The sequence below is a fragment of the Dermacentor variabilis genome, chromosome 3, assembly GCF_050947875.1.
Source record: "Dermacentor variabilis isolate Ectoservices chromosome 3, ASM5094787v1, whole genome shotgun sequence".
Classification (NCBI taxonomy): domain Eukaryota; kingdom Metazoa; phylum Arthropoda; class Arachnida; order Ixodida; family Ixodidae; genus Dermacentor; species Dermacentor variabilis.
Window position 1 is genome coordinate 170305384 of NC_134570.1, and position 23763 is coordinate 170329146.

Here is a 23763-nt window from a genome sequence, read left to right on the forward strand (position 1 = left end):
TTTTTTTTTTTTTTGTGAGAGTCTTGCCCAGCTCCCAAAGATCTGCTCAAGCTAAGACTTGCTGATGGCTGTATGTGTGTTTTTTTATTGTCGCATGCCCTCGAACCGCCACGAATCCTACAGTGTAATGGCATTAGAGCAGTATTCACGGCCAAAGGGAAATGCAGCCGGTAATTGGGCTGCTTAAGGTTTGCGGCCCGGCGGCAGCTGCCCTCCCGTCCCCGTTTCCGTTGACAAGTTAGGGGGAGGGTTCTAGAGCAATCTTACACCCCCCTCCCCACAGTGGCGTAACCAGAAATTTTTTTAGTGTGAGGGGCGGGGGGGTCCCAATTGACCGTGGAGGGGGAAGGAGCGGGGTCATTGCCATAGCAGCAAAAATTTTACTGTTAGTGAGCGTTACAAGTGCCCGGCGTGCCCCACTTGGCTACGCCGCTACTAGCCCCCCCCCCCCCCCCCCCCCCCGCGATCGACGTAAATCGAGCAATCAGAACGTGCATCACACGCATGCATGACATAACATGAATGACATGCCGCGAAGCTGGCATGGATGTCGTCACGTCATCATCATCATCAGCTTATTTTGATGTCCATCGCAGGAGGCAAGCTTCTCCAGCGATCTCCAATACCCCTGTCTTGTGCCAACTGGTTCCACGTGTCCTCAAGTTTCCTAAATTCATCACGTCCACATTATTCTCTGCCGTCCTCGACTGTGCTTCCCTTCTCTTAGCACCCATTCTGCGACTCTAATAGACCAGCAGTTCTCTCCCTTACGCATTGCAATGTCTGCCCAGCACGACTTCTTCCTCTGAATGTCAACCAGAATATCAGCTATCCCCGTTCGTTCTCTAATCCACATCGCTGTCTTCCAGTCTATTATCATCATGCCTAATAATTTTCATTCCATCGCTCGTTGCGCGGTCCTCAACGTCTTCCCAAGCTTCTTTGGTAACTTCCAAGTTTCGGCCCCATACGTTAGTAACGGTAAAAAGCCATGGTTAGCAGTAAGCTCCCTGGTCATTATTTAGTAATGCCTGCCGTAAGCTCTCCAGCTAATGTTTTATTTTTGTTAATTTCCTTGATCAGAGGCCCCTGCGAGTAATTAACCTCAATAAACGTATTTCTGTGCAGGCTCTAGAGGCTGACTGCCGACCATGACATTCGTTCTCTCGCCAGGCTGCGGAACATTACTTTTCTCTTCTGCATACTAACTCTCAATCATCCTTACACTTTCTTCGACAAGTTCCTCAAACGTTTGTTGCAAATAGTCTGCAGCGTTGCTGAGTATGCCAATGTCATCTACAAACCGTAAGTTGGTGAGCTATTTACCGTTAGCCCTCACTCCTAACCATTCCCAATCTAACTGGTTGCACACCTTTAAGTATTAAGTGATAGCATTGTAAATATTTTGCTATTGATCATATGAAGCCTTTTGCAGATATCTGGCTATGCAAAGTCTGCGCGTTAGTGTCATCCGTTCGATATCAACATTCGTGGGAAACTTCATTTTTGACCACTGTTCGGAGTCAGTGCGCTGCTGCTTAGGTGCCCCGATCTAATCATTCCAGCTGCCTGATTCAAGCGCAGGTAGCGCGCGTTTCATGTATAGCCAATATCAACGCCTTAACTGGCAATGTTCGTTTATCATATACTGTAAGCTTGTTCACTTACTCCCTTATAATTAGGGTGTAAATTAGGAAGACTGGGGTGTTCCAAGGGTGTTTTCTTGTTGAATACCCTTTTCGGTTAAAAAAGGGTGTTTCAAGGGTGTTTACAAGGGTGAAAAGATGAATACACTCGCATTACACCCATAAGGGTGTGAAAATTTTAAGAGTGTAGCTACCCGCCCTGCTTGCTCAGTGGCTATGGTGTTGGTCTGCTGAGGACGAGGTAGCTGGATCGAAACCCGGCCAAGGCGGCCGCATTTCGATGGGGGCGAAATGCGAAATTACCCGTGTGCTTAGATTTAGGTGCACATTAAAGAACCCCAGGTGGTCGAAATTTCCGGAGTCCTCCACTACGCCGTTAAACCCTATAATTTAAATGTTGGTAGCTGAACAGGCTAACTGAGAATTCCGGCAGCCAAGAGACCAGTTGAATCTGATGCGAAGCATTGTTGCTTGTTTCGGAGAAAAGGGTTTCCTAAGAATCGATTTAATTTTGTGAAGAGAAACGGTGACCGCAATTGTAACGTTTTGCGCGAACTGAAGGTACGTGCATTGGGAATGACACAGTGCTTGTTAAGATGAAATGTTTGATGACATTTAAAGATTATTAGTACATTGTTACATTATGGTACGTACATGTGCATTACGTTGAATATATCATATTTAATATCGATTCGTTTACTCGTTTTGTTTCTTTCATTGTTTTGATAGCGTTCCCTTTCGGCGAACAGTTTTTGTTACTTTAGGATAGCGCGTGCCTCAGGCGTCTGAGTTGCATGACAATGACGAGTGGTCTTGGCGCACTTACGCTTACGTTCCTCTAACATGACTGGGATGAGAAGCTTATTGTATTGATATAAAAAAAAGAACACTTATTGATGTCTAAGTTCTACCGTGTTCCAAATTGAGCCTATTGTAGTCAATACTTTTTGTTATTAATTTATGTTCTGATGCAATTTATGTTCTTCTGTGACTGCTGCTGCCAAGGGTGGCGAGGCCCAGTCAGGCACGTTCAGTGCCTTTTGTCGCGTCCCCCAGGCATTTCTGTAAGGAATGTCTTGAATAAATGAATAAAGAAAGAAAGAAAGAAAGAAAGAAAGAAAGAAAGAAAGAAAGAAAGGTATTTTTGCGTATTTTTGGTCGTGCAGAGCGACATGCCGACTCAAGGCTGTTCCCAGGGCGCAATGAAGCTGGACAAAGCGAGCCACTGTGTTACAGAGTTCTCACATTACCTCTACGCGCCTAGGGCGTCTACCGGTCAATCGTTACTTGTGGCAAATTTGGGTAATCGACGCGATCCTCTGAGCCGGATTGTGAGACGCTCCAGATTGGAGTTAAAGAAAGCACCTGCCACCCGGACGGCGAGTAAGCTTCCGGAGGAGTGATAGGGAAGGAAGCGAAGGCCAAGGGAAACTTCCATTGATGATGAAGAGCGCCTCCTCTTATACCGTGATAGCATCAGGGTGAGCTAAATATAAGCATCACCCAATGGCCTGATTGCTAAAGTTCTTTGAGTGGTTATGCGCGGAGCATGTTTCCTCTCTGGTTTTAGTGCACGAAGCAGCTTTCATGGCTGCAACGCTCGATCGAGTGCATAGCGTAGTTATTGCGACTTAAGCAGAGGTGCAACCAAGCTGCGCAAGTTCGAGAATATTGTCCTATGTCACTTCGCAACGTGAATTATAGAAATAGTAGCTGCGATATTAGCGAATCGATTTCGAGTAGCAATCTTTTTTGCAGTGGGAGACAGTATGTATGGATACGGGAGCTATGCATATAAACATTCATGCTGCGTCGTGTTTTTCGGGTCTCTAGCAAAAATGTAGAGCTATTTAGCCAATGTGCGAGTTGTCAAAGTCATTTCACGAGGTTAATCACTACTTCTTGTTTTGTGGACACAGGATGTAGACAGAGTGGCTCTCCTCTTTGTCAAAGTATGATCATCGGTTATTATAATGGCCCCCAAGGCAAATTTTTTATGGTTCTCTATGAGAATCCATTTACGCCTTGACGCTTACATGAATTGTCGCCATATCCTTGTCGGTCTAATAGAATGAGGGGTGGGGGGGGGGGCATGGCAAACGAAGTTTTAAGTTATACTGCTTTCGAAATATAAATTCTTATATGAGATGGACTATACGCTTGTGGCTATTATTTCGTGGAAATTACAACCTTAAGTAATGCCATCCCGTGCGCCACGAGTATTCACAGGCACAGACGCCCGTCTCTTCTTTCATAATTAGTTCAGAAAATTATAATAGGAGAAAAATGTTCCCTGCCTTACAGTATTTCTTTCGTTGCAGGAACTTTCTACCGAACCGAAGCTCATTACCAGAGCACATTCTATTGTCATAGTTGCATCGCGCCTCTAATAGTGAGTATACAAATAAGGTTTTCTGAGCTGCTCCAAAGTTTACGTATGTATGTACATACATAGAGGAGACGGATATTTGCGATACACACAATTTGATGATGTTTCGGTTCTTCACTTTTTGCATAGTAAATCTTAGAGAGCTTTCCGTTTGCTCTGTTTCAATAACATGAAAAAATACTATTTACCACATCGTGCAGTTGACGATGTTCTCATATTTAAAATTTAGGTCAGTGGCAATAAACGTAATATGAACGAGCTGCACTTCTCATCCCATTATACCGCGAAGAGCTGGGCAAAAAGCTCGATATAATTGTAATGGTACTTAAAGCGCTCCCCTTCTGACCGAGGCAGTTTGTTATGAATGCCCCTGATGCCCAAGTACAGTTGTCTCACTCGGCGCCATGTACAGAATATACAAAAATTGAATTTTCTATTGCTTTACCTGTTTTCAGGCATCAGTTCTCTCTCCGTGTACTTTTCCATGTATATGCCTCTCGCCAGAAGGAATTTCAGCAATGATTATGCTATGGGAGCCCGAGGGAACTCCTTGTAGGGTGAGTAAAATGCTCTCCCACTAAAGCTGCAAATGCATAGTGTACGTTAGCCAATGCTGCCGTCGAGAAAAAGCAGTTATAATGACAAAATACAGCACGAGCGGAACAAAGACACAAAGAAGTGGGACAGCATGAGCATTTCTTCAAAACTCGGTATCTTTTTATTCACAGAAAATCTGAGTCTATACAATCTCGGTAGGTAAAGAAAAAAATGCGCACAAAAGCGTAAGGATGTTTACAAACCATTCAGGGACCATGACAAGTGGTTGTGATAAGCTGAAACACATTATCACAAAGGAAATTTTGCGCTGAACTGAAACATCTTGCGCCTTTTTTTTTTTTTTTGATGCCTAACGACTGATTTTTTGCTGTTTGATCGCTGTCTAGCCAACATGGTGACAGCCCCACGCATTGCAGCGTGCTATTAAATTTGAATTAGTGGATACGGTTATTGTATACTCGTGTTCCCCTAGGTGCGCTTTAATACATCTACAATTTGGCTGTCGTAACTCTTGCCAACCCGACGTGGTTGCTTAGTCGCTATGATGTTGGGCTACTAAGCACGAGGTCACGGGATCGAATCCCGGCCACGGCGGCCGCATCTTGAAGGGAACCGTAATGCGAGAACACCCGTGTACTTAGATTTAGGTTCACGTTAAAGAACCCCAAGTGGTCCTAATTTCCGGAGTCCCCCTCTACGGCGTGCCTCGTAATCAGGAAGGGGTTTGACATGTAAAACCTCATAATAAAAAAAACTCTTGAAACGTGTGAAGGGGTTCTGGTACACAAATAGTGCCATCCGTTCGACCCGTTTAGTGACAAGCGTCGCTCCTAGATCTCCGCTTGACCATTCTTTATCTTTCAGCCTACATTTTGATAGTTTTCCGCATAGCCCCGGAAGCATGTCAGGGGTCGGTAATATTACTCGAACATCATATGGCTCATCATATTTTTAGCCTGTTCGATAGCCCATGATAATATGGAGGCACAGTAAATCAAATGAGTTGCTTCGCCTTTGGACTTTTTAGCACAATGAACAATTTTTCAGTTGCCCTGTTTAAGACAGTTTCAGGGTTGGTGCCGTCTACAAGTCCATGCACCTGTACCCCGAAGCATCTGACATATTCCTAAGCCGAGTACACAGCAGCCTAAAGGAAAATCCGCCAGCTGTGGTAATTAAAGCCCTTCGCTTTGTTGATGACTACCTCGTCGCGTTTTACTACAGTGGTTGAAATCATCACTTCATTATTTTGAATGCGTCTCATAGATCTGGCGCCGGCCGCTGCCACACTTTTCCACTTATAATAGAGCGCGCTGAGCAGTTTCTGGATATCTGACTTGTTTTCCAGGACTCTTGGGTTTGCTGGTCACATCGTACGAAAGGAAAACGTGTCCGCATTTTTTTCCGAATCATTGATGTGTTCTGCAAACAAGATACTGTCACGTAGTAATGTCGGTAAACAACACATTAGCAATACTGTGAACAACGAAACTAAGTATACCGCTGCCCACAAAAACAGGCTGAACTCAAAGCACAGCGTTAGCGGCGAACACACTCGCAATCGTCGAAATCTTATCAGCGAGTCAAGCGCGTCAGCTTTTATACATGTTTAATAGAATATTCCGGGGAAATTGCCGGTGGCCGCGTGTCTTCCAGAAAGTACCACACAATTTCCGTCACGTATAGATGCAATCAGATTACACAAGGCACGGTGGCAGCAGACAGCAGATACAACCATCGATAACATTCGAGAAACTTCCGGCACATCCAGGTGCTTCACGCGCTTAATTGTTGGACGTTGAAGTGCGGTCACCCAATGAATGATGACAAGTACACGTGTCAATATCGCGTTTTCGTGCTTTAAGTCAGCCCTGTCCAAGTCCTGCCTACACGAACGGCCGCAAAATCTCTGGGAACATATCTACAGACTTACAGACGCCGCGTATCTTGAAAGCCTTTCAGTTAGACAACGTGAAAAATTGGTTATGGCGATGAAAAGTCCTAAGCAAACAGGCATTACATTAAAAAAAATCCAAGAAACTTGAGATACATAACATGATTCATTTGAATCACGTGCTTTCACCCGGACTAAATAATTTCCCGAGTCGTTATGGTATTCGGATAACCTTTTCGGTCCTTACCACCTTTTCAGGATACGTGTATTGTAGCAAAATTTTCGCTCAGTTCCAATAGAGGGTCAACCTGGGAGTGTGGATTTCGGTATGTTGATTCGCGCCATGTAGGGCCGCAATCGTCGACCAGATCTTGACATGGCGGATAACATATCGGGGTCAAAGTACTTTATGTGTCTAACACGCGCCTAAGGGAATACAAGTTTCATTATCAGCGTGCACTCATTTCCCTTAGGCCATACAGTGCAGAGCATGTAGCTGCAATTGTGATGTTCAACAACACTACCATTCTAGTTTGGCATTGTAATCAGTCTTCGATGAAATAATCGACAAATACCATACCGATATTGAAGGTTCCACATGTGTTAGCTAGGCATCAAATACATTTTTGCTGCTAAAGCATCAAATGATCCCTTGAGCGAAGGAGCCGGAGGCTGTCGTCTGGGCAAGCGAGAAACGAGCGCGCCTCGTACAGGGAAGCGTACTTAGCCCCTTTCTTTGTAACTGCGTCATGGCTGATTTAGTAAGAAGACTGTCATCACAGTTAACGTTTTCATTGTATGCTGATGATGTGTGCATTGCGACATCTGGGTCTAATGCTCAACTACTTCAGATGGCGTTGCAAGACGGCATAAATATCATTAACCAATTTTTGAGACAGAGAGGAATGGTTCTATCACGCGCAAAAACAGCTGTATTGCCCTTCACTCAGAGGCAGTTAAAAAATTTCACCCTTAATCTGGAAGGACAACCTCTAATGATTGTCACACAGCATGGATTCCTTGGCATAATACTTGATAGGCAGCTATCCTGGACATCCCACATAAAGAAAACTCGAAAACGAGGTCAATGCCATAGTGACTGTACTTCGCTGACTCGCAGGCACATCATGGGACGGATCAGTATCGTCCGTGCTGACTGTATACATTGCATTTATACGACAAAAATTGTGTATTCCGCGCCCATCTCACACGGACTTTCCCACACGTAAGAAGAACGACTTAAAAAACTTTTAGCTAGAGGACTACGCATATGTCTAGGAGTTCCACGAGCGACTGCTAGCTCTCTTGTAACAGCTGAGGCTCGCCAGTCACTATTTCCAGTTATGCGAACTACAGAAACATGCCAGCATTATTTTCGCCTTCAAACACAGCATAAAAGTCACCCATTGGCTCTAGACATAATGAAGCGAGATAAAAGTTATGTTCATATAGAAATTCCAGGAAATCTTCAGATATTGCCAAGAAATGAATTTCGGAACTCAGATGTCGAATATCCTCCATGGCTGCTTGCATTTCCAAAAATCGAATTGTCAGTAGACGGGATATTCAGAAAAAGAGACATGTTCATTCAAGCTGCTCAACAGCCAGCACTTTACCAGATATATATGCGGTATTCAGGATAGACACACGTCTATACAGTTGGCTCCAGTACATCAACCTCTTCAATTTCATCATTCATTATGCCGCACCTCAACAAACAAGAATCATTTAAGTTATCTCGTGTGACTTCGTCCACAACGGCTGAACTGTTCGCAATCCTGTGTGCGATAAAATTTATATTGTCAGTAAGAGATGCGCAAAAATGGGCAATTTTTAGCGATTCCCAGGCAGCCCTAACATCACTCTGCAGCACAAAAGGGAAACCATTCAGTTATAGTGTAATACACGAGACGCTTAAAAACCTCACAAAGGCAAGCGCAGCGAAACATGCAATAGCATTTCAGTGGATACCAGGGCATTGTAACATTCCTGGCAACACAATAGCCGATGAAGCAGCACAACAAGCACACCTCAATGATGATATGGTTCCACTCCCAATATCAAAGAATGAGTTACGTTGCATTATAAAGACAACGTCTTTCAAAATGTGTAGAAAAACTTGGTTTGACCAGAATTCCAAGAGCTCGAACTTATACCATATTGATTCGTTTCTTGAATTCAAATCTTCTTTATCATTAGACAGAACTGTAGAAACCCTTATTCATCGACGAAGGCTAGGCACTGCCTACACAAAGCATTTCGTACACAAAATTGGCCGTGCGGAAACCCCCGAATGTGATTTTCGATTTGTAGACGAAGACATATATCACCTCCTTCTAGATTGCCCACGTCACGACACACCAAGATGCCGACTTAAATTAACCCTAATTAAATTAGACCGCAGACCTTTCAGTTTAAAGAAACTTTTGGGTTCTTGGCCAACAACGTCTTTACAGTAGAGCGCTTTAAGAGCACTAAAGACTTTTCTTGAAGACAGCGGCATTGTTGGACGTTATTAACGCTTTTATTGTTCCTTTCATTTCATTGTCGCTGTATATATGCATGTATTTGTGAATTATGTTATGTTGACTGTTTTGTTGTGACTATACGTGATAATGCACTTACACGATGAATGTACCACTCGCTGACTAGAGACTGTGTCACTAGGCGACAGTATCGTTTGTATCTTTGAGACGTTTAGCTACATAACTGTGGAGACAGTTACATTGTATATTGTATGTACCATGTGTTTATTACGTCATAGTCTTTCTGTGAAAACGTTGCGTGATAAGTCCTGGTGCTTCTGTGAAAAGATTATTTCATATGTAATCTTGAACCCTGTATGTTTATAATAGAACCATTCATGAGATAAGGAGTAGCCGGCGCCTTACTTGTGCGTCAGCATCTCCTTATATTATATCAATAAAGAAAAGAAGTTTAATAATCCTGCAGAACCGATGGTATATATCATCGATAAAAAATTTGCATAACTTCACAAGGCACACGTATAGCATAACCATAAGCTAACCAAAGCATATCCATAAGTTAAACCGTAAGCATAACCATACGCTAAATCATAACCATAAGCTAAACCGTAAGCATATCCATAAGTTAAGCCATAAGCATATCCATAAGTTAAACCGTAAGCACATCCATAGGCTAAATCGTAAAGCATAACCATAAGCTAACCCGTAAGCATAACCATAGGCTAAATCACAAAGCATAACCATAAGCATTACCGAATCTTTTCGGTTCGAGATATCCAGGCTAAGCCCCAGCCAATTTTTTTAACTCGAAGGACCGCTCAGCGGCGTTCAATTGCACACTAGTGCTTTGGCATTCACGCATAAGAAGTGCTCAGGCGTCCTCACGTTTTTTAACAAATACCTTTCGTTCTCGATAGCCACTTGTTATAGGTGACTATTTGTCACCGCCCGATTTTTAAGAGTATGCCAACAAATATTTATAGTCATCAAGACCATTAACGGAAACGGCATGACTTCTAGTTTGAGCTAAACGAGTTCTCTTCCATAGAACTGGATGGTTTCTCGCCGGGACTTTGTGCGCTTGAAACTAAGCGCGCCTAATTAAGCCAGATTGAAATAACGCAAGTCGACCGCACTACTTTGCGGGGTAAGGCATGCCAAATCGCTGCTGGTTTCTAATTAATTGCCTAATTCTTTGTTGAAGAGAGTTGGCAACTGTGCCATAGCTTAATGGCATGACTCGGCCAACATCAATGAATTCAGACTTTCAATCACTTTTACTTCAGGCAATCGCGGATGTGGAAAAATAGCGCTACATTGGTAATGAACATGTGAAACGTAAAACAGAACATAGCAAAATTTGATATCTTAATGCATTTTAATTTTGAATGATGTTTTGACAGGTTGAATGCCGCCGTTCTCGTGTATATTAAACTTTATTGGCTATTGCTGCCACAACGCGGACTCGCTGCGAATTATCGTGAACAAAGATCTTGAACATCCTTACTTCATGAAAAAAGAAAACTACGTTACCTACGCTGTACATGCACTCTGATTAAGAACACACATGTAAGAAACAGTAGACAGAGCAGAAATTCACTCTTATTACGAATTACGAACACCTGAAGCACTGACCTTAATAAATGACCCATTTAAGTACAGCCGAATGAATCCATTGCAGTTACTTGTTGTATTTGACAATGCGGTCGTTCATGAGTGCTGCTTTTAGGTCTAACTTGTTGGTATATAGTTGAGCTAGAAACGGTTCAAGCGGCAGTTTATTACAGGATTCTGAAAGCCAGTAGACTAGTGCAGACATTTAGGTCCCCACCTAATTTATTACTCCGAATTGTTGCAATATACGCATATTGCGCTGTGATATACAATTAAAAAAAATATAGCGTTTGACGTGCCAAAACGACTTCATAATTATGAGGCACGCCGTAGTGGAGGACTCTGGAAATTTCAACCACCTGGGGTTCTTTAACGTGCGCCTAAATCTAAGTACACGGATATTTTCGCCCCCACCAAAATGCGGCCGCCGTGGCGGGGATTCGATCCCGCGACCTCGTGCTCAGCAGCCTAACACCATAGCCACTGAGCAACCACGGCGGGTGCGACATACAATTCAAATTGATTTACTAAACAAAATGTGGAGTTCAACCTGCCAAAATTACTATATGATTATGAGGAATATGAAATGGCGTATATATATATATATATATATATATATATATATATATATATATATATATATATATATATATATATATATATATATATATATGTAGGAATCGTACTAAATCCGCCTGTGGCACTAATTGCGCTTGCGCCGCAATACTCCGCGCGGCGCCCTTCGTGGCGCTCCGCGGAGCTCGGCCACCCGCTCCGTGTTACCTCTAACAGTGGCCGCGCCTGTACAATGGCAAACATTGGATTCGGTGCACATACAGAATCATGGTGGATTGAAAATAATCTGGAGGCTCCCAAGACATGCATTTCTCACAGACCATGTTCTTGCAATTTCTTAATACAATTAATATTTTGGCGCATCTATGCAGCAAAAACAAAAATATTTTCTTGGGAAGAGACCGCGAAATAAAATTGAGGATGTCTGGTAGCGTAGCAAGAGCCGTAGAAAGTTTCTTTTTCTTCGGCAAAAGGTGTGATTTTCATCAATTACGTGCTAATAAAACAGAGCGCTGAACCATAACCTGATCGGGGTGAACCGGAGGACGACATTTCTGATGCCCTGCTAAGTTGTTTCTGTCGCGTCTGGCAAGTGTGAGAACGACACGTCATATTTAGCGCAATGTGTATTCAAGTGTTTTGTTTGAGGATTATTCTCTAACCTTGGCCTTCTCAAGCCATTTCAAGGCCGTGTATTAACGCTTTCCGTACTTTCTTCGTTTCCTGCTTCCTGACCCCGAAGTAATGACAATGTGCAAGCACTAGAACTTGTTTCTTTGACTTCAAGCTAACAATGACATCTGGTGTTCCACTATTTCTTTCTTTTATTTTCATGTCCACGTGCATTTATGATCTTTAAAGCAATTTCTGAGAATAATTTTGCCATACTGCGGAAGCGACCTCGGGTACCAGAAAGCACATATTTCCAACCTTTCAACGTGGCCTTCTAGCTAAATATCCACTTTCTGCTATTCTAACATCTTGACCTTCAGTCCCGTTCACCCATCACTCACTGCTCGCCGCCTTTCAGTTAGGAGTTAATCCAGACAGAGTGCGGCGAGCAGATATTTCTCTACTTCCTCCTTATTGTATTCATTTCTTAAAAAAGAGAGAGAGAGAGGAGAGTTCAGGAAAGGCAGGGATGTTAACCAGTCAATAGTCTGGTTGGCTACCCTACACTGGGGGATGGGAGAAGGGGAAGAGAAAGAAGGGAGAGAGAAGGTGTAGATACGTGTACGGACAGCACTTCAGTTAGAGTCGCTCGAGCAAACCAGAAGTTCTGAGAAAACACAAAAGTGCCTTCACTGCCTTCTGAGCCGATGATCGGTCGGGACGGTGCTCTAATATGGTCTGTTCACTAAGAGGACGATCATCTAGTTTCCTCAATGTGTTGGACAAAGACTGTCTTTGTGCTTCATGATTGATTGATTAGTAGGGTTTTTTTTGGCGCAAGGGCCAGATGTGACCAAAGAGCGCCAAGTCGATGGTCTGTACTTCTGAATGATATATGGGTGTTAATTTCGGGGAGTAATGAAACACGGCTGTATAGTGGCCTAAAATATTCGCTAAAAAGCGCAGTATATGCATGTGGTGCGATGTGGCTGTAAAAGGGCCTAAAATTTATTTGCTCTAAAGTGCGTAAAATACAAGTATATACATAATATAAAAAAATGACTGTGATTGATCGTTTCTGCGATGACAATAGATGTTTCACAAGATGGGGATGGTCAGTAAATTATGTAAAATCTGTAGCACTAGTGCCTCAGCAAAGCCTTGAAAGCAAGGGCTGGGAGGCACGTGCTCTAGAAAATGTTTTCATTGCAGCTACGACCTCCAGGTGGAGGCCGCGCTACAAGTAGCCTGGCCAAATCACATTTAGGGTGTCAGCTTCAAATAAAAAGTTGAATAGTGATTGAAAAGTAAAAAGGGGTTCATTGCTAAGAAAAAATGCTGGATGTAACGGTATGTGTTGGATATAAGCAGAGGGAAAGTGCTTTTTTCTTTCTGCCTCCAGTTCAGTGCATTGGATAAGAACATGAATAACTGTAAGCCTGTTGCCACATTTGCTACATGTCGGTGGTTCGCTTCCCGTCAAAAGGTAGGAGTGAGTGGCGTACGTATGCCCTATTCTTAATCTACACGGAAGCACTTCCTTGTGTCTTGTTGTTTTTTCAGTTATCCAGTTCCCTAATTTTGGCTTGATAACGTGTAGCTTATTCAATACTGCATTATCCCATTGGTCCTGCCAGTACTTCCTCAGTTTGTTGCGTAAGAAGGGCTTAAGTTCTTTTGCTGATATAGGTTTATTCATATCCGTTTCATTAAACGTGACTGACGTTGCACTTTCGTCAGCAGCTACATTGCCTTTTATGCCCCTATGGCCAGGTACCCAACATAGGATGATGTTCTGGTTGTACATTAATGCTAGGCATAGTTGTGTGTATAGTTCATTAAAAACAGGGTTCTTATGTTTTCGAAAACTCATTAAGGCCCTTATTACGCTTAATGAATCTGTGAAAATGATGGCCTTATTCAGATTTGTTTTTCTGATGTGCTTTACGGCTGAGAGTACTGCGTACGCTTCAGCCGTAAAAATACTTGTGTTAGGATTTAGAGTACCGGAGGTGGAAAAAACTGGCCCAAGAGCTGCATACGCGACACCAGCAGATGATTTAGAAGCATCTGTATAATACTCGGCACAGCAGTACTGCGCTTGGAGTTCGAGGAAGTGTGATAGTATATGTGCCTCAGGTGCATGTTTCGTTATTGCAACAAAAGAGATATCGCACTCCATGGTCTGCCATTCCCAAGGCGGTGGAAGGCGAGTGGGAGGCATTAAGATATTTTCTGGGAGATGGATGTTTGTTTCTTCTGCCATTGCTTCCAAACGTAGGCTCAAAGGAGTTCTAATACGTGGGTGGTTACTGTAAAGTCTGGCAGCGGACAGGTCGCTAACAATGGAATGACATGGATGCTCGGTGTCTGATTTTACCTTAGTGTAGTATGAAAAACTTAAGAATGTTCTGCGTAGATGTAAGGACCATTCGTTAGCCTCGACGTACAAACTTTCAACAGGGCTAGTTCTAAAGGCGCCTGTTGCCAGTCGTATACCGAGGTTGTGGACTGGATCGAGAATCTTTAGCGCACTCTCAGTTGCGGAGTGGTACACCACGGCTCCGTAATCGAGGCGTGATTGTATGAGACTCTTATACAGGCTCAGCAGACACTTCCTGTCACTGCCCCAGGTTGTTCGAGAGAGCAGCTTGAGGAGGTTCATGGTCTTGAGGCATTTTTCTTTAAGATATTTTAAGTGGGGGACGAAGTTAAGCTTTGTGTCCAGGATAACACCTAAGAATTTGTGTTCAGGGCTAACAGTTAGTCTTTCTCCATTAAGGTTAATATCGGGTTGTGGTAGTACACTTCTCTTGTTAGAAAACAGGACACATGTGCTCTTTTGGGGGTTCAATTTGAAACCATTCTCGTCCGCCCACCTTGAGAATCTATTCAAGCCAAGTTGTAGCTGCCTCTCGCAAATGCTAAGATTGCATGACCTGAACCCTATCTGTACGTCGTCCACATAGACGGAATAGAAGAGTGTGCGAGGTAATACGGTGTGGAGGGAATTCATTTTAACAATAAATAACGTACAGCTCAGTACTCCACCCTGCGGTACGCCTGTCTCCTGTATGAATGGTCGAGATTGCACGTTGCCAACTCTAACGCGAAATGTCCTGTTAGAGAGATAGCTTTCAATTATTCTCAGCAGGTTGCCGCGAATGCCCATTGCAGAAAGATCCCGAAGGATCCCGAAGCGCCACGTGGTATCATACGCCTTCTCCATGTCAAGAAACACGGACAACACAAGCTGTTTGTGGACAAACGCTTCCCTGATATACATTTCCATGCGTACAAGCTGATCTGTCGTTGATCTGCCTTCTCTAAAGCCACATTGATATTGATCTAATTTCTTGTTAATTTCTAGATAATGTACCAGGCGACTATTTACCATCTTTTCAAAAACTTTACATGAGCAGCTCGTCAATGCTATAGGCCTATAACTATTTGCCAAAGAAGGGTCCTTACCCTGTTTCAAAATAGGAATTATGATGGCCTCTTTCTAAGCAGAGGGAATGCGGCCGGACGACCATATAGAATTGTAGAGACAAAGAAGGGTTTTTTGTGTTTCAGGCGGCAGGTGTTTAAGCATTTCACATAGGATGCGGTCAGATCCGGGGGCAGATTGGTTGCAGCTGTTTAGGGCTGCCTGAAGCTCTGCCATGCAAAAGGGTCTATTGTATGCCTCGTATTGTGTGCTTTTCCTTTCTAATGGTTGTCCTTCTATTTGCCTTTTGTGCCCTTGGAATGTTTTAGAGTACTGCGACGAGCTGGATATCTGTTCGAAATGTGCGCCAAGAAAGTTCGCCTGATCTTCCATGCTGTCGCCTTGAGTATTCACTAAAGGCAGAGAGTAAGACTGTCGACCCTTTATTCTGTTAACTCTATTCCAAACCTTTGTTTCGTCAGTGTAGGAGTTAATGCCTGATATATACTTTCTCCAACTCTCTCTTCTAGCTTGTCGCCGCGTTCTTCGACCCTGGGATTTGACCTGCTTGAAATTGACTAGATTTTCTGCTGTCGGAGAATCCCGAAGTAAACCCCATACCTTGTTTCGCTTCTTTCGCGCTTTTCGACACTCATCGTTCCACCATGGAAGACGGCGTTTTGTGGAGAATCCACTTGTTACAGGAATACATTTGGAGGAGGTGTCAAGGAGAAAAGCCGTAAAATATTCAACCGCAGCGTCTATGCTTAAAGCACACATGTCGTCCCAGGATAAACAAGCAAGCTTTTTGAACGTTTCCCAGTCAGCCGAGTCAGTTCTCCAGCGAGGTAATTGTGGAAGGCATTCATTAGCGATAGGTGTGCTTAGGACTACAGGGAAATGATCACTCCCGTATGGGTTTTTAATAACTTTCCATTGAAAGTAAGGTAGAAGAGTAGGAGATGCCATGCTAAGATCTATGGAGGAGTATGTTTTGTTTGTCATGTTATATTACGTGGGCTCCTTCCCATTCAAAAGACATGCACCTGAAGAAAAAAGGAACTGTTCAATCAAGCGACCTCTCGCGTCGCAGCGCGAGTCGCCCCATAGGTTGCTGTGCGCATTTAAATCTCCAAGCACAAGATATGGTTCAGGCAACTGATCTATTAGTGTTTGGAATTCTTGTTTGTGGAGCTGAAAATGCGGCGGTATATATAGGGAGCAGATGGTTATCAGCTTATTTAACAGTACAGCTCGAATGGCCACTGCCTCAAGGGTTGTTTGTAGCTGTAAGTGTTGACAGGCTATAGATTTGTCAGCTATGATGGCTACGCCGCCGGATGATGCGAGGGCATCATCGCGATCCTTCCGAAAAATAACATACTGACGTAGGAAGTGTTTATGTTTAGATTTCAAATGAGTCTCTTGGACACACAGCACTTTAGGAGTTAGTTGATTAAGGAGTTCTTGGATATCATCGAGGTTGCAGAGCAGGCCTCTGATATTCCACTGAATAATCAGTGTATCCATATTAGAATAAATGTTGTGCTATGTGTCAAAGAGAATGAACTTGGTTTAGCTTATGTTGCCCTTTTGGGGCCCTGTAATTGGAGTTTTGTCTTTTTTGGAGCGATCGGCAAAATCGCGCCGCTCCTTAGGCGTCAACTGCGCCTTCTGACTCGGTGTTGTGTCCATGGCCTCTTGAGAGGCACTGGACAGCCGCTCTTGCGAGCGGTGTGTTTTCCGTGAAAGCCTTGTCTCGGAAGACAAGGCCTTGGAGCCCACCGTCCTGGTGGTTGGTGGGCTAGTCTTGACCTCGGAGCTGGACTGACTGGTGCCAGCACTAGCGGAGGCCTCAACTGTGGACAAATTCGGGAGAGGTAGGGCAGCCTTCGCTGCTCCCACCGTGGGGGCGGGTGGCGTTGCCGCACGCTCGCTACGCGTGGTGCTGGCGTCCGCCAAGTGCCGTTGTGGTACTGCCCCCCGACGTACCACTTCGGCGAAAGATGCGGTCTGTGTAAATGTTTGTGAGATGCGTTGTCTTGCTTCTCTGAAAGTTATGTTTTCTTTTACCTTTATTGTAATTATTTCTTTTTCTTTCTGCCAGACTGCGCATGATAGGGAATATGCTGGGTGACCACCATTACAATTACTACAACGGGGCTCAGCCTTACAGTCATCTGCAGAGTGGTCATTGATGCCACATTTTGCACATGTTAGCCGCCCTCGGCAGCTCTGGGAAGCATGACCAAACCTCTGGCATTTAAAACACCGTCGAGGGTTCGGGATGTATGGTCGTACTCTGACTTTGGTATATCCAGTTTCTAATGTCTCTGGTAGTGTGCTAGAGCCAAAGGTAATAATCAGGTGCTTAGTTGGCAGTTCCTTGTTGTCACGTCTAATCTTTATTCTTTGTACACTTATTACGTTTTCATCTTTCCATCCTTCCAGGAGTTCTTCATCGGTCAAGTCCATCAAGTCTATGTCAGAGATTACACCTTTGGCCGTATTCATGGTTCGGTGCGCTGTCACACTGACAGGGATGTCTCCAAGTTGTACAAGTTTTGTTAGCTTGTCGTGTTGTGCTTTGTCTTTTAGTTCTAGTAATAGGTCCCCACTGGCCAGCTTGGTGATCTTATAGCCGCCTCCAATTGTCTCTGCGAGATGCTTCGCGACAACGAATGGTGAAATTGCTCTTGCTTTCTTGTCAGGTTTGTCACTGTGGACAACGTGAAATTTAGGGAAAGTCTGAGTGCCTTTTAAAAAAAACTGAAACGTAGCATCGGTGCGCCCCCTTTTAGAAGGACGATCGGTACAGAAGGGGTTGGAAGTTCCCATGAAATGTGTTGTGTATTCAGCGACGATGCCAGTCACCCACCACCGAGCCCAACAAGGGGACACGGCAGGGTATGCGGTGAAGCAAACCCTACCATGCCAACTGTACATCGTCGCTATAACCACATATGTTATAACCAAGGTAGGTCATAGCACACCAGGTTCACCCTCGCCGCCAGGAATGTTGGAAGTTATCAGAAGAAAAAGAAGACAGGAAAGACTAAAAGTGAGAGGGAAAGACGAAGATGTGCGAAGTGAGAGACAGGAAAATGCGACTGCCGGTTTCCTCCAGGTGGGTCAGTCTGGAGGTGCCGTCTATGCGAAGCAGAGGCCAAAGGGGTGTGTTGCCTCCGCCGGGGGGCCTTAAAGGTCCAAACACCCAGCATCGGCTCAACCCCCAGGATCCCCCTTTCCCCAGACACGGCTAAACCGCGCACGGCTACTCGCGGGAGGGTCCAACCCTCGTGTGCTCGGGTACGTGGTGTCGCAACACACCAAACGCCTGCTGACGCAGATGCCCCTGCGGGGCTTTGTGCTTCAAATTGAGGACAATGGCACAATAAGTGGTCAATGTTCTCTTCGCATCCGCAAACATCACATGCAGGAGTATTAGTCATTCCAATTAGTGCTGAGTAGGCATTCGTGAAGGCAACTCCAAGCCATAACCGGCACAGAAGAGACGCTTCACGTCGGTGTAGACCCGCTGGAGGTTTGAGTTGAAGTGACGGGTTTAGTCTTTGCAGTCTTGTGCGCCTTGTATGTGCGGCGTTCCACTCTGCCAAGGAGATCGTGCGTGCTAGAATGCCAAGTTGCCTCGCGGCGTCGGTCCTTGAGAGAGGAATGGGGACGCAGCGGTCTTCTAGGTTTGACGTCCGAGCTGTCTTATCGGCGTCATCATTTCCAATGATACCGCAATGACCTGGTATCCACTGAAAAGAGATATCATGGCCTTTTCCTATTAAGTGATGAACAAGTTCCGCGATTTCGCACGTGAGCTGATCGTGAGTTCCATGTCGGAGAAACGACTGCACACATTGCAAGGCCGGCCTTGAATCGCAGAAGATTGCCCATTTTCTAGGACTTTCAGCATTTATCACTTGAAGCGCGTCGCGGAGAGCCGCGAGCTCTGCAGCTGTAGACGTAGTGACATGGGAAGTCTTGAACCGCTTGGTTATTCTCATTGCTGGTATAACTACAGCGCCACCGGAACTGGTCGATGTAGTTGATCCATCAGTGTAAACGTGTGTGCAGTCGCTGTATTTCTCGTACAAGAGAAGTAAAGTTAGTTGCGTGAGCGCTGATGATGGCAAGTCCGACTTTTTGTAAGGTTCACTTGAGTACGGCGCATACACCATGGAGGACTGGAAGGCCTTGCCGCAGGTGTGTAACCTGACCTGAAAGAGGCACGGTGCGCGAAGACAGTCGCACTGAATGTCGTGTGGGGCCTATCTACTGGGAGACTTGCTAGGTGGTGGGTAGGGGTCCGGGCAAAGTGTCGTATGTGCACACGCATTGTTTCAATGATAATGTGCGTTTTAATAGGGAAATCTTGAGCGACTGCAATAACCTCAGTCGTTGACACACTCCGCGGTAGACCGAGACATATCTTGAGGGCTTGGGCTTGGATGCTTTGAATTATATTCAGGTTAGTTCTGCAGGTGTTGGACATGACCGGCAGGCTGTACCGTAGGAATCCAATAAAGAGGACCCTGTACAGTTGCAGCATAGAGTGTATTGGTACTCCCCAGGTCTTTCCTGCAAGGAACTTAAACATATGACAAATTCCTGTCAGGCGCTTTTTCACATAATTCACATGAGGGGTCCAGGAGAGATTTTTATCAAGGACCACTCCCAAAAATCTGTGACTCGTGTTGTACGAGATCATGTGTCTGTCGACGGATATCACGTATGGAGACATTGATTTCCTGGTAAATGCCACCGCTGCGCACTTTACGTATGATATACGAAGTCCTTGTTCTCTAAGGTAGGATGATGTTAAAGTGGCTGACTTTTGAAGCCGCGCGCGAAGCTGCAGTCGCGTCACAGCCGACGTCCAAATGCAAATGTCGTCGGCGTAGATGGAGAGCCTAACGGTGCCTGGCAGGATGTCGGTGAGTCCAATGAGTGTTAGACTGAAGAGCGTTGGGCTGAGTACTCCGCCCTGAGGCACCCCACGGTTACTGTAATGCTGCGAGGTCGGGCCATCCTCGGTAAGTACGAAAAAGGATCTCTTATGTAGATAGCTACTTATCCAGAGATAGACTTTGCCGCCAAGTCCTACTGCCTCTAACGCGTTGAAAATCGCTTCGTGCGTTACGTTATCGTACGCTCCTTTAACATCCAGAAACAGGGCAGCAGATAATCTTTTGCAGGACTTCTTGTGCTCGACGTACGTCACTAAGTCGATAACGTTGTCTATGGAAGAACGGCCACGCCTGAAGCCGGCCACTGCATCTGGATATACCTGGTAATGTTCGAGGTACCATTCTAGCCGTGCTAGAACCATCCTCTCCATTAGTTTTCCGATGCAACTGGCAAGCGCAATTGGTCGGTATGATGCAATGTCTACAGGCGACTTGCCAGGCTTGAGTAGTGGAATTAGGCGACTGGTCTTCCATTCCTGGGGAACCGTACCTGTCTGCCAGGAGCTGTTGAACAAGAGCAGGAGCACTTTTCGAGCCTCTTCACCAAGATTACATAGGGCACGGTAGGTTATACCGTCGGGTCATGGTGAAGATGAACGCTTGCACAAGGCCAGTGCAGCTTCGAGCTCGTCCATGGAGAAAGGACTATCCATGCGGGGGTCGCGTGAAACCGGTGAGTGGTGGAGCGTCGATGTTCCAGCGGAACTAGTTTCGCCAGCAATCCTCCTGCAGAAAGCTTCCGCTACGTCAATCTCGCTGCATTGTTGGTGAAGGGCCAAAGACTTAAAAGGGTGGCGCTGCTGAGGGGTTCCACAGAGACCACGAACAGTTCTCCATATGTGAGACAAAGGTTTTCGTGGATCCAAAGATTCGCAGAATGATTTCCATCTTTGCGATGCGAGTTTGTCCATGCGACGCTGAATCTTCTTTTGAGTTCTTCTGGCCAACCTCAAGTCATGTACAGAGGTCGTGCGCCTGTATCTTCGCTCTGCACGACGACGAATTGCACGAAGCTTCTCTAGCTCGATGTCGTATTCGGTGCGTGTATGCGTTCTCAGAAGCGAATGTTTCGCAACCTCTAGGGCACCTTTTATGATGCCCTCTAGGCTAGAGGACAAGTCATCACGACAGCCGTCTTCGACAATTGACTTGAACATAGGCCAGTCGATACATTGTGTGACGCCGGCTAACCTGGAGTCCGTCAACCCTTCAACCCTAAGATAAGTGGGTAGGTGGTCACTTCCCCGTGTTTCAATATCCGGAAACCACCTGACCTTTCTAGTGAAAGAGTGTGAAACAAAGGTCAGGTCCAGGCAGCTACAGTAGGCAGTTCCACGCAGGAAGGTGGGGCTTCCATCATTTAACAAGCACAGTTCTTGTTCGGAGGCAAATGACACTAATTTTCTGCCTCTCGAGTTTATCTTAGAACTTCCCCAGAGATGGTGGTGGGCATTAAAATCTCCAGCAATCACCAAAAGCTGCGGAGTCGCCGTCGTGATTCGCCGTAATCTCTCGCAGTCCAGCCGACTTGAGGGCGATATGTAGGCTCCAATTAATGTGAAAGTGAGCTCGCCTTTCTTTACTGTCAGACATACGTATTGGTTTTCTTGGTCAGGCGACACTGGGTGATGGACATACGTAAGATCACGTCGCATGAATACGATGATCTTGCTGCATTCTCCGTGGGTGGCGGACATGAAACACTCATACCCGGACAGTCTGATGTTATCTGATAAGGGCTCGCAGATGACGATGATTGGGAACTTATTCGTGAACACAAACTGTCGAAAGTCCGACATGCGTGACTTCAGTCCTCTAGCGTTCCACTGAAATATCGACGCGTTTCGGACTTCGTCACGAAACGACGGCTTCTGGAGAGCCATGATTTTAACCAAGAGCTGCAAGTACTGGACTCAAAGTGTCGAGCACCTGTAGTGCGCTTTGCGCAGACGGAGACTTCATGTTGGTAAGTATAACGCGAATGGCATTCATGAGCGACCGCAGAATGTTGATGTCCTGGAGATCATCAGTCAGCGTCGCTTCAACAGGTGCAGAAGCCATTGAAGTCGGTGCGTTTGGAGGGAACTTAGCAGGGAGTTGTGCGATCGGTAGCTCAGGCCATTCTTCAGGACGGGCGAGCCTCCCCGCTTTGTTTGCTTTCCTTGTATCTGTCTTGGTGGCGCAGTGCGGTGATGCGGCAGTCCGTCTGACGGTAGCTGGCGTGTACCTATCTGCAGTTTCGGAATTTCGCGAACGTTTTCGGCGTCGATGCCGACGTCGCCGAACAGCGGTAGCAGCCTCTCGATGCGTTGAATTGTCCCGCACCATTCGTTTTAGAATGGTGAATTCCGTCCGCATCCGCGGGCAATCCTTTGATGAGGCCTTGTGCGGACCACTGCAGTTAGGGCATTTTAGAACATGTGCGTTGCAGGCGTCTTCTGAATGAGACTCAGAGCACCGCGGGCACACGACGTTGTTCACACAGACACCCTTCACGTGGCCAATCTTGCAACACTTGAAACACTGGAGGGGCTTCCGTACGAATGGTCGTACTGGATGGCGGACATGTCCTACTTTGACGTGGGAAGGAAGGCTGTCTCCTTCAAACAAAATCTTCACACAGCGTGTGTTTCCCAATCTGGAAATCCTTGTAATGAAATTGCCTTCTGTCGTTGGCTTCATCAGCGTTGGCAAGTCGTCATTAGAAATGGCAACGTCGACGTCATAAATGACGCCCGCAGTACCATCGCCGCCTGTGGGGATCATTGATCGCACCTTTACATTGTCGATATCAGTTATATTACGTAGGTGTTGTAGGGCGCTGCGATGTAAAACATCAATTGCCAGGACATTCTTCCGCGAGTTTATTCGCACGTCTTTAATCTCATTTGGTGCGATTCGCTCAAGTAAGCAAGAGAGGACCTGCCTGTTGAGGAGCCGCAAATTGGTCGCCGGGTCCACGGGCATGAAGAGCACAGTGTGCGGCCAGCGCAGCGGTGCACTCTTCACGGTAGAAGCACTTGGCGACGAAGATGCCTGCAGTAGTCTTCTTTTCGCTGATCTACTCATCACGACCTGGAAGTCATCGTCCGATGAGTCGTAGCTGTCCGAACATATCTCAGTGGCCTCGGTGTCTGTATCGCCTGACGCACTTCCACGTTTCCTGGACGCTACCCGACCTGACGGCTGCACATCAGGAAAGTCCTCGGATATTTCTTCATCCATTGCCGCAAGGAGGGAGCGGCAGCTCCCAGAAATGCAGGAAAACAAAGCGAAAAAGCGGAGACAAACGTAGAAGCGTTCTATCAAAGAATCACTTCGTCTTCCTTCCATTTCTTAAAGATGGGTAATTATGTCTGCACCACTCTCACGCTTTAGCATTATCGCCGATCGCTTCACGTGGGTGGAAGAGAAACACACTAAAATTGAACATGCTCAAATCACCAGCTGGGTTTAGGTGTCTTGCAATGCGCCAGGATATGCTTGACCAGCGGCCCTGATGACACTCCCTCGTTGCAGTGTTTTTTTTTTGTTACAACTAGTGAAAAATGTAATGGTGCGCTTTACCGCGAGAGTGCT

General features: G+C 45.5%; 1 protein-coding gene across 1 annotated transcript in view; it reads left to right on the forward strand.

The window, feature by feature from the left end:
• The window catches only part of LOC142574317 (uncharacterized), a 43847-nt gene that overhangs the window by 11609 nt on the left and 8475 nt on the right, over positions 1 to 23763 (forward strand). Inside the window, exons 2-3 of the mRNA XM_075683433.1 lie at positions 3968 to 4038; positions 4491 to 4592. Coding sequence (XP_075539548.1) covers positions 3968 to 4038; positions 4491 to 4592 — 173 coding nt within the window. The remainder of the gene's footprint in view (positions 1 to 3967; positions 4039 to 4490; positions 4593 to 23763) is intronic.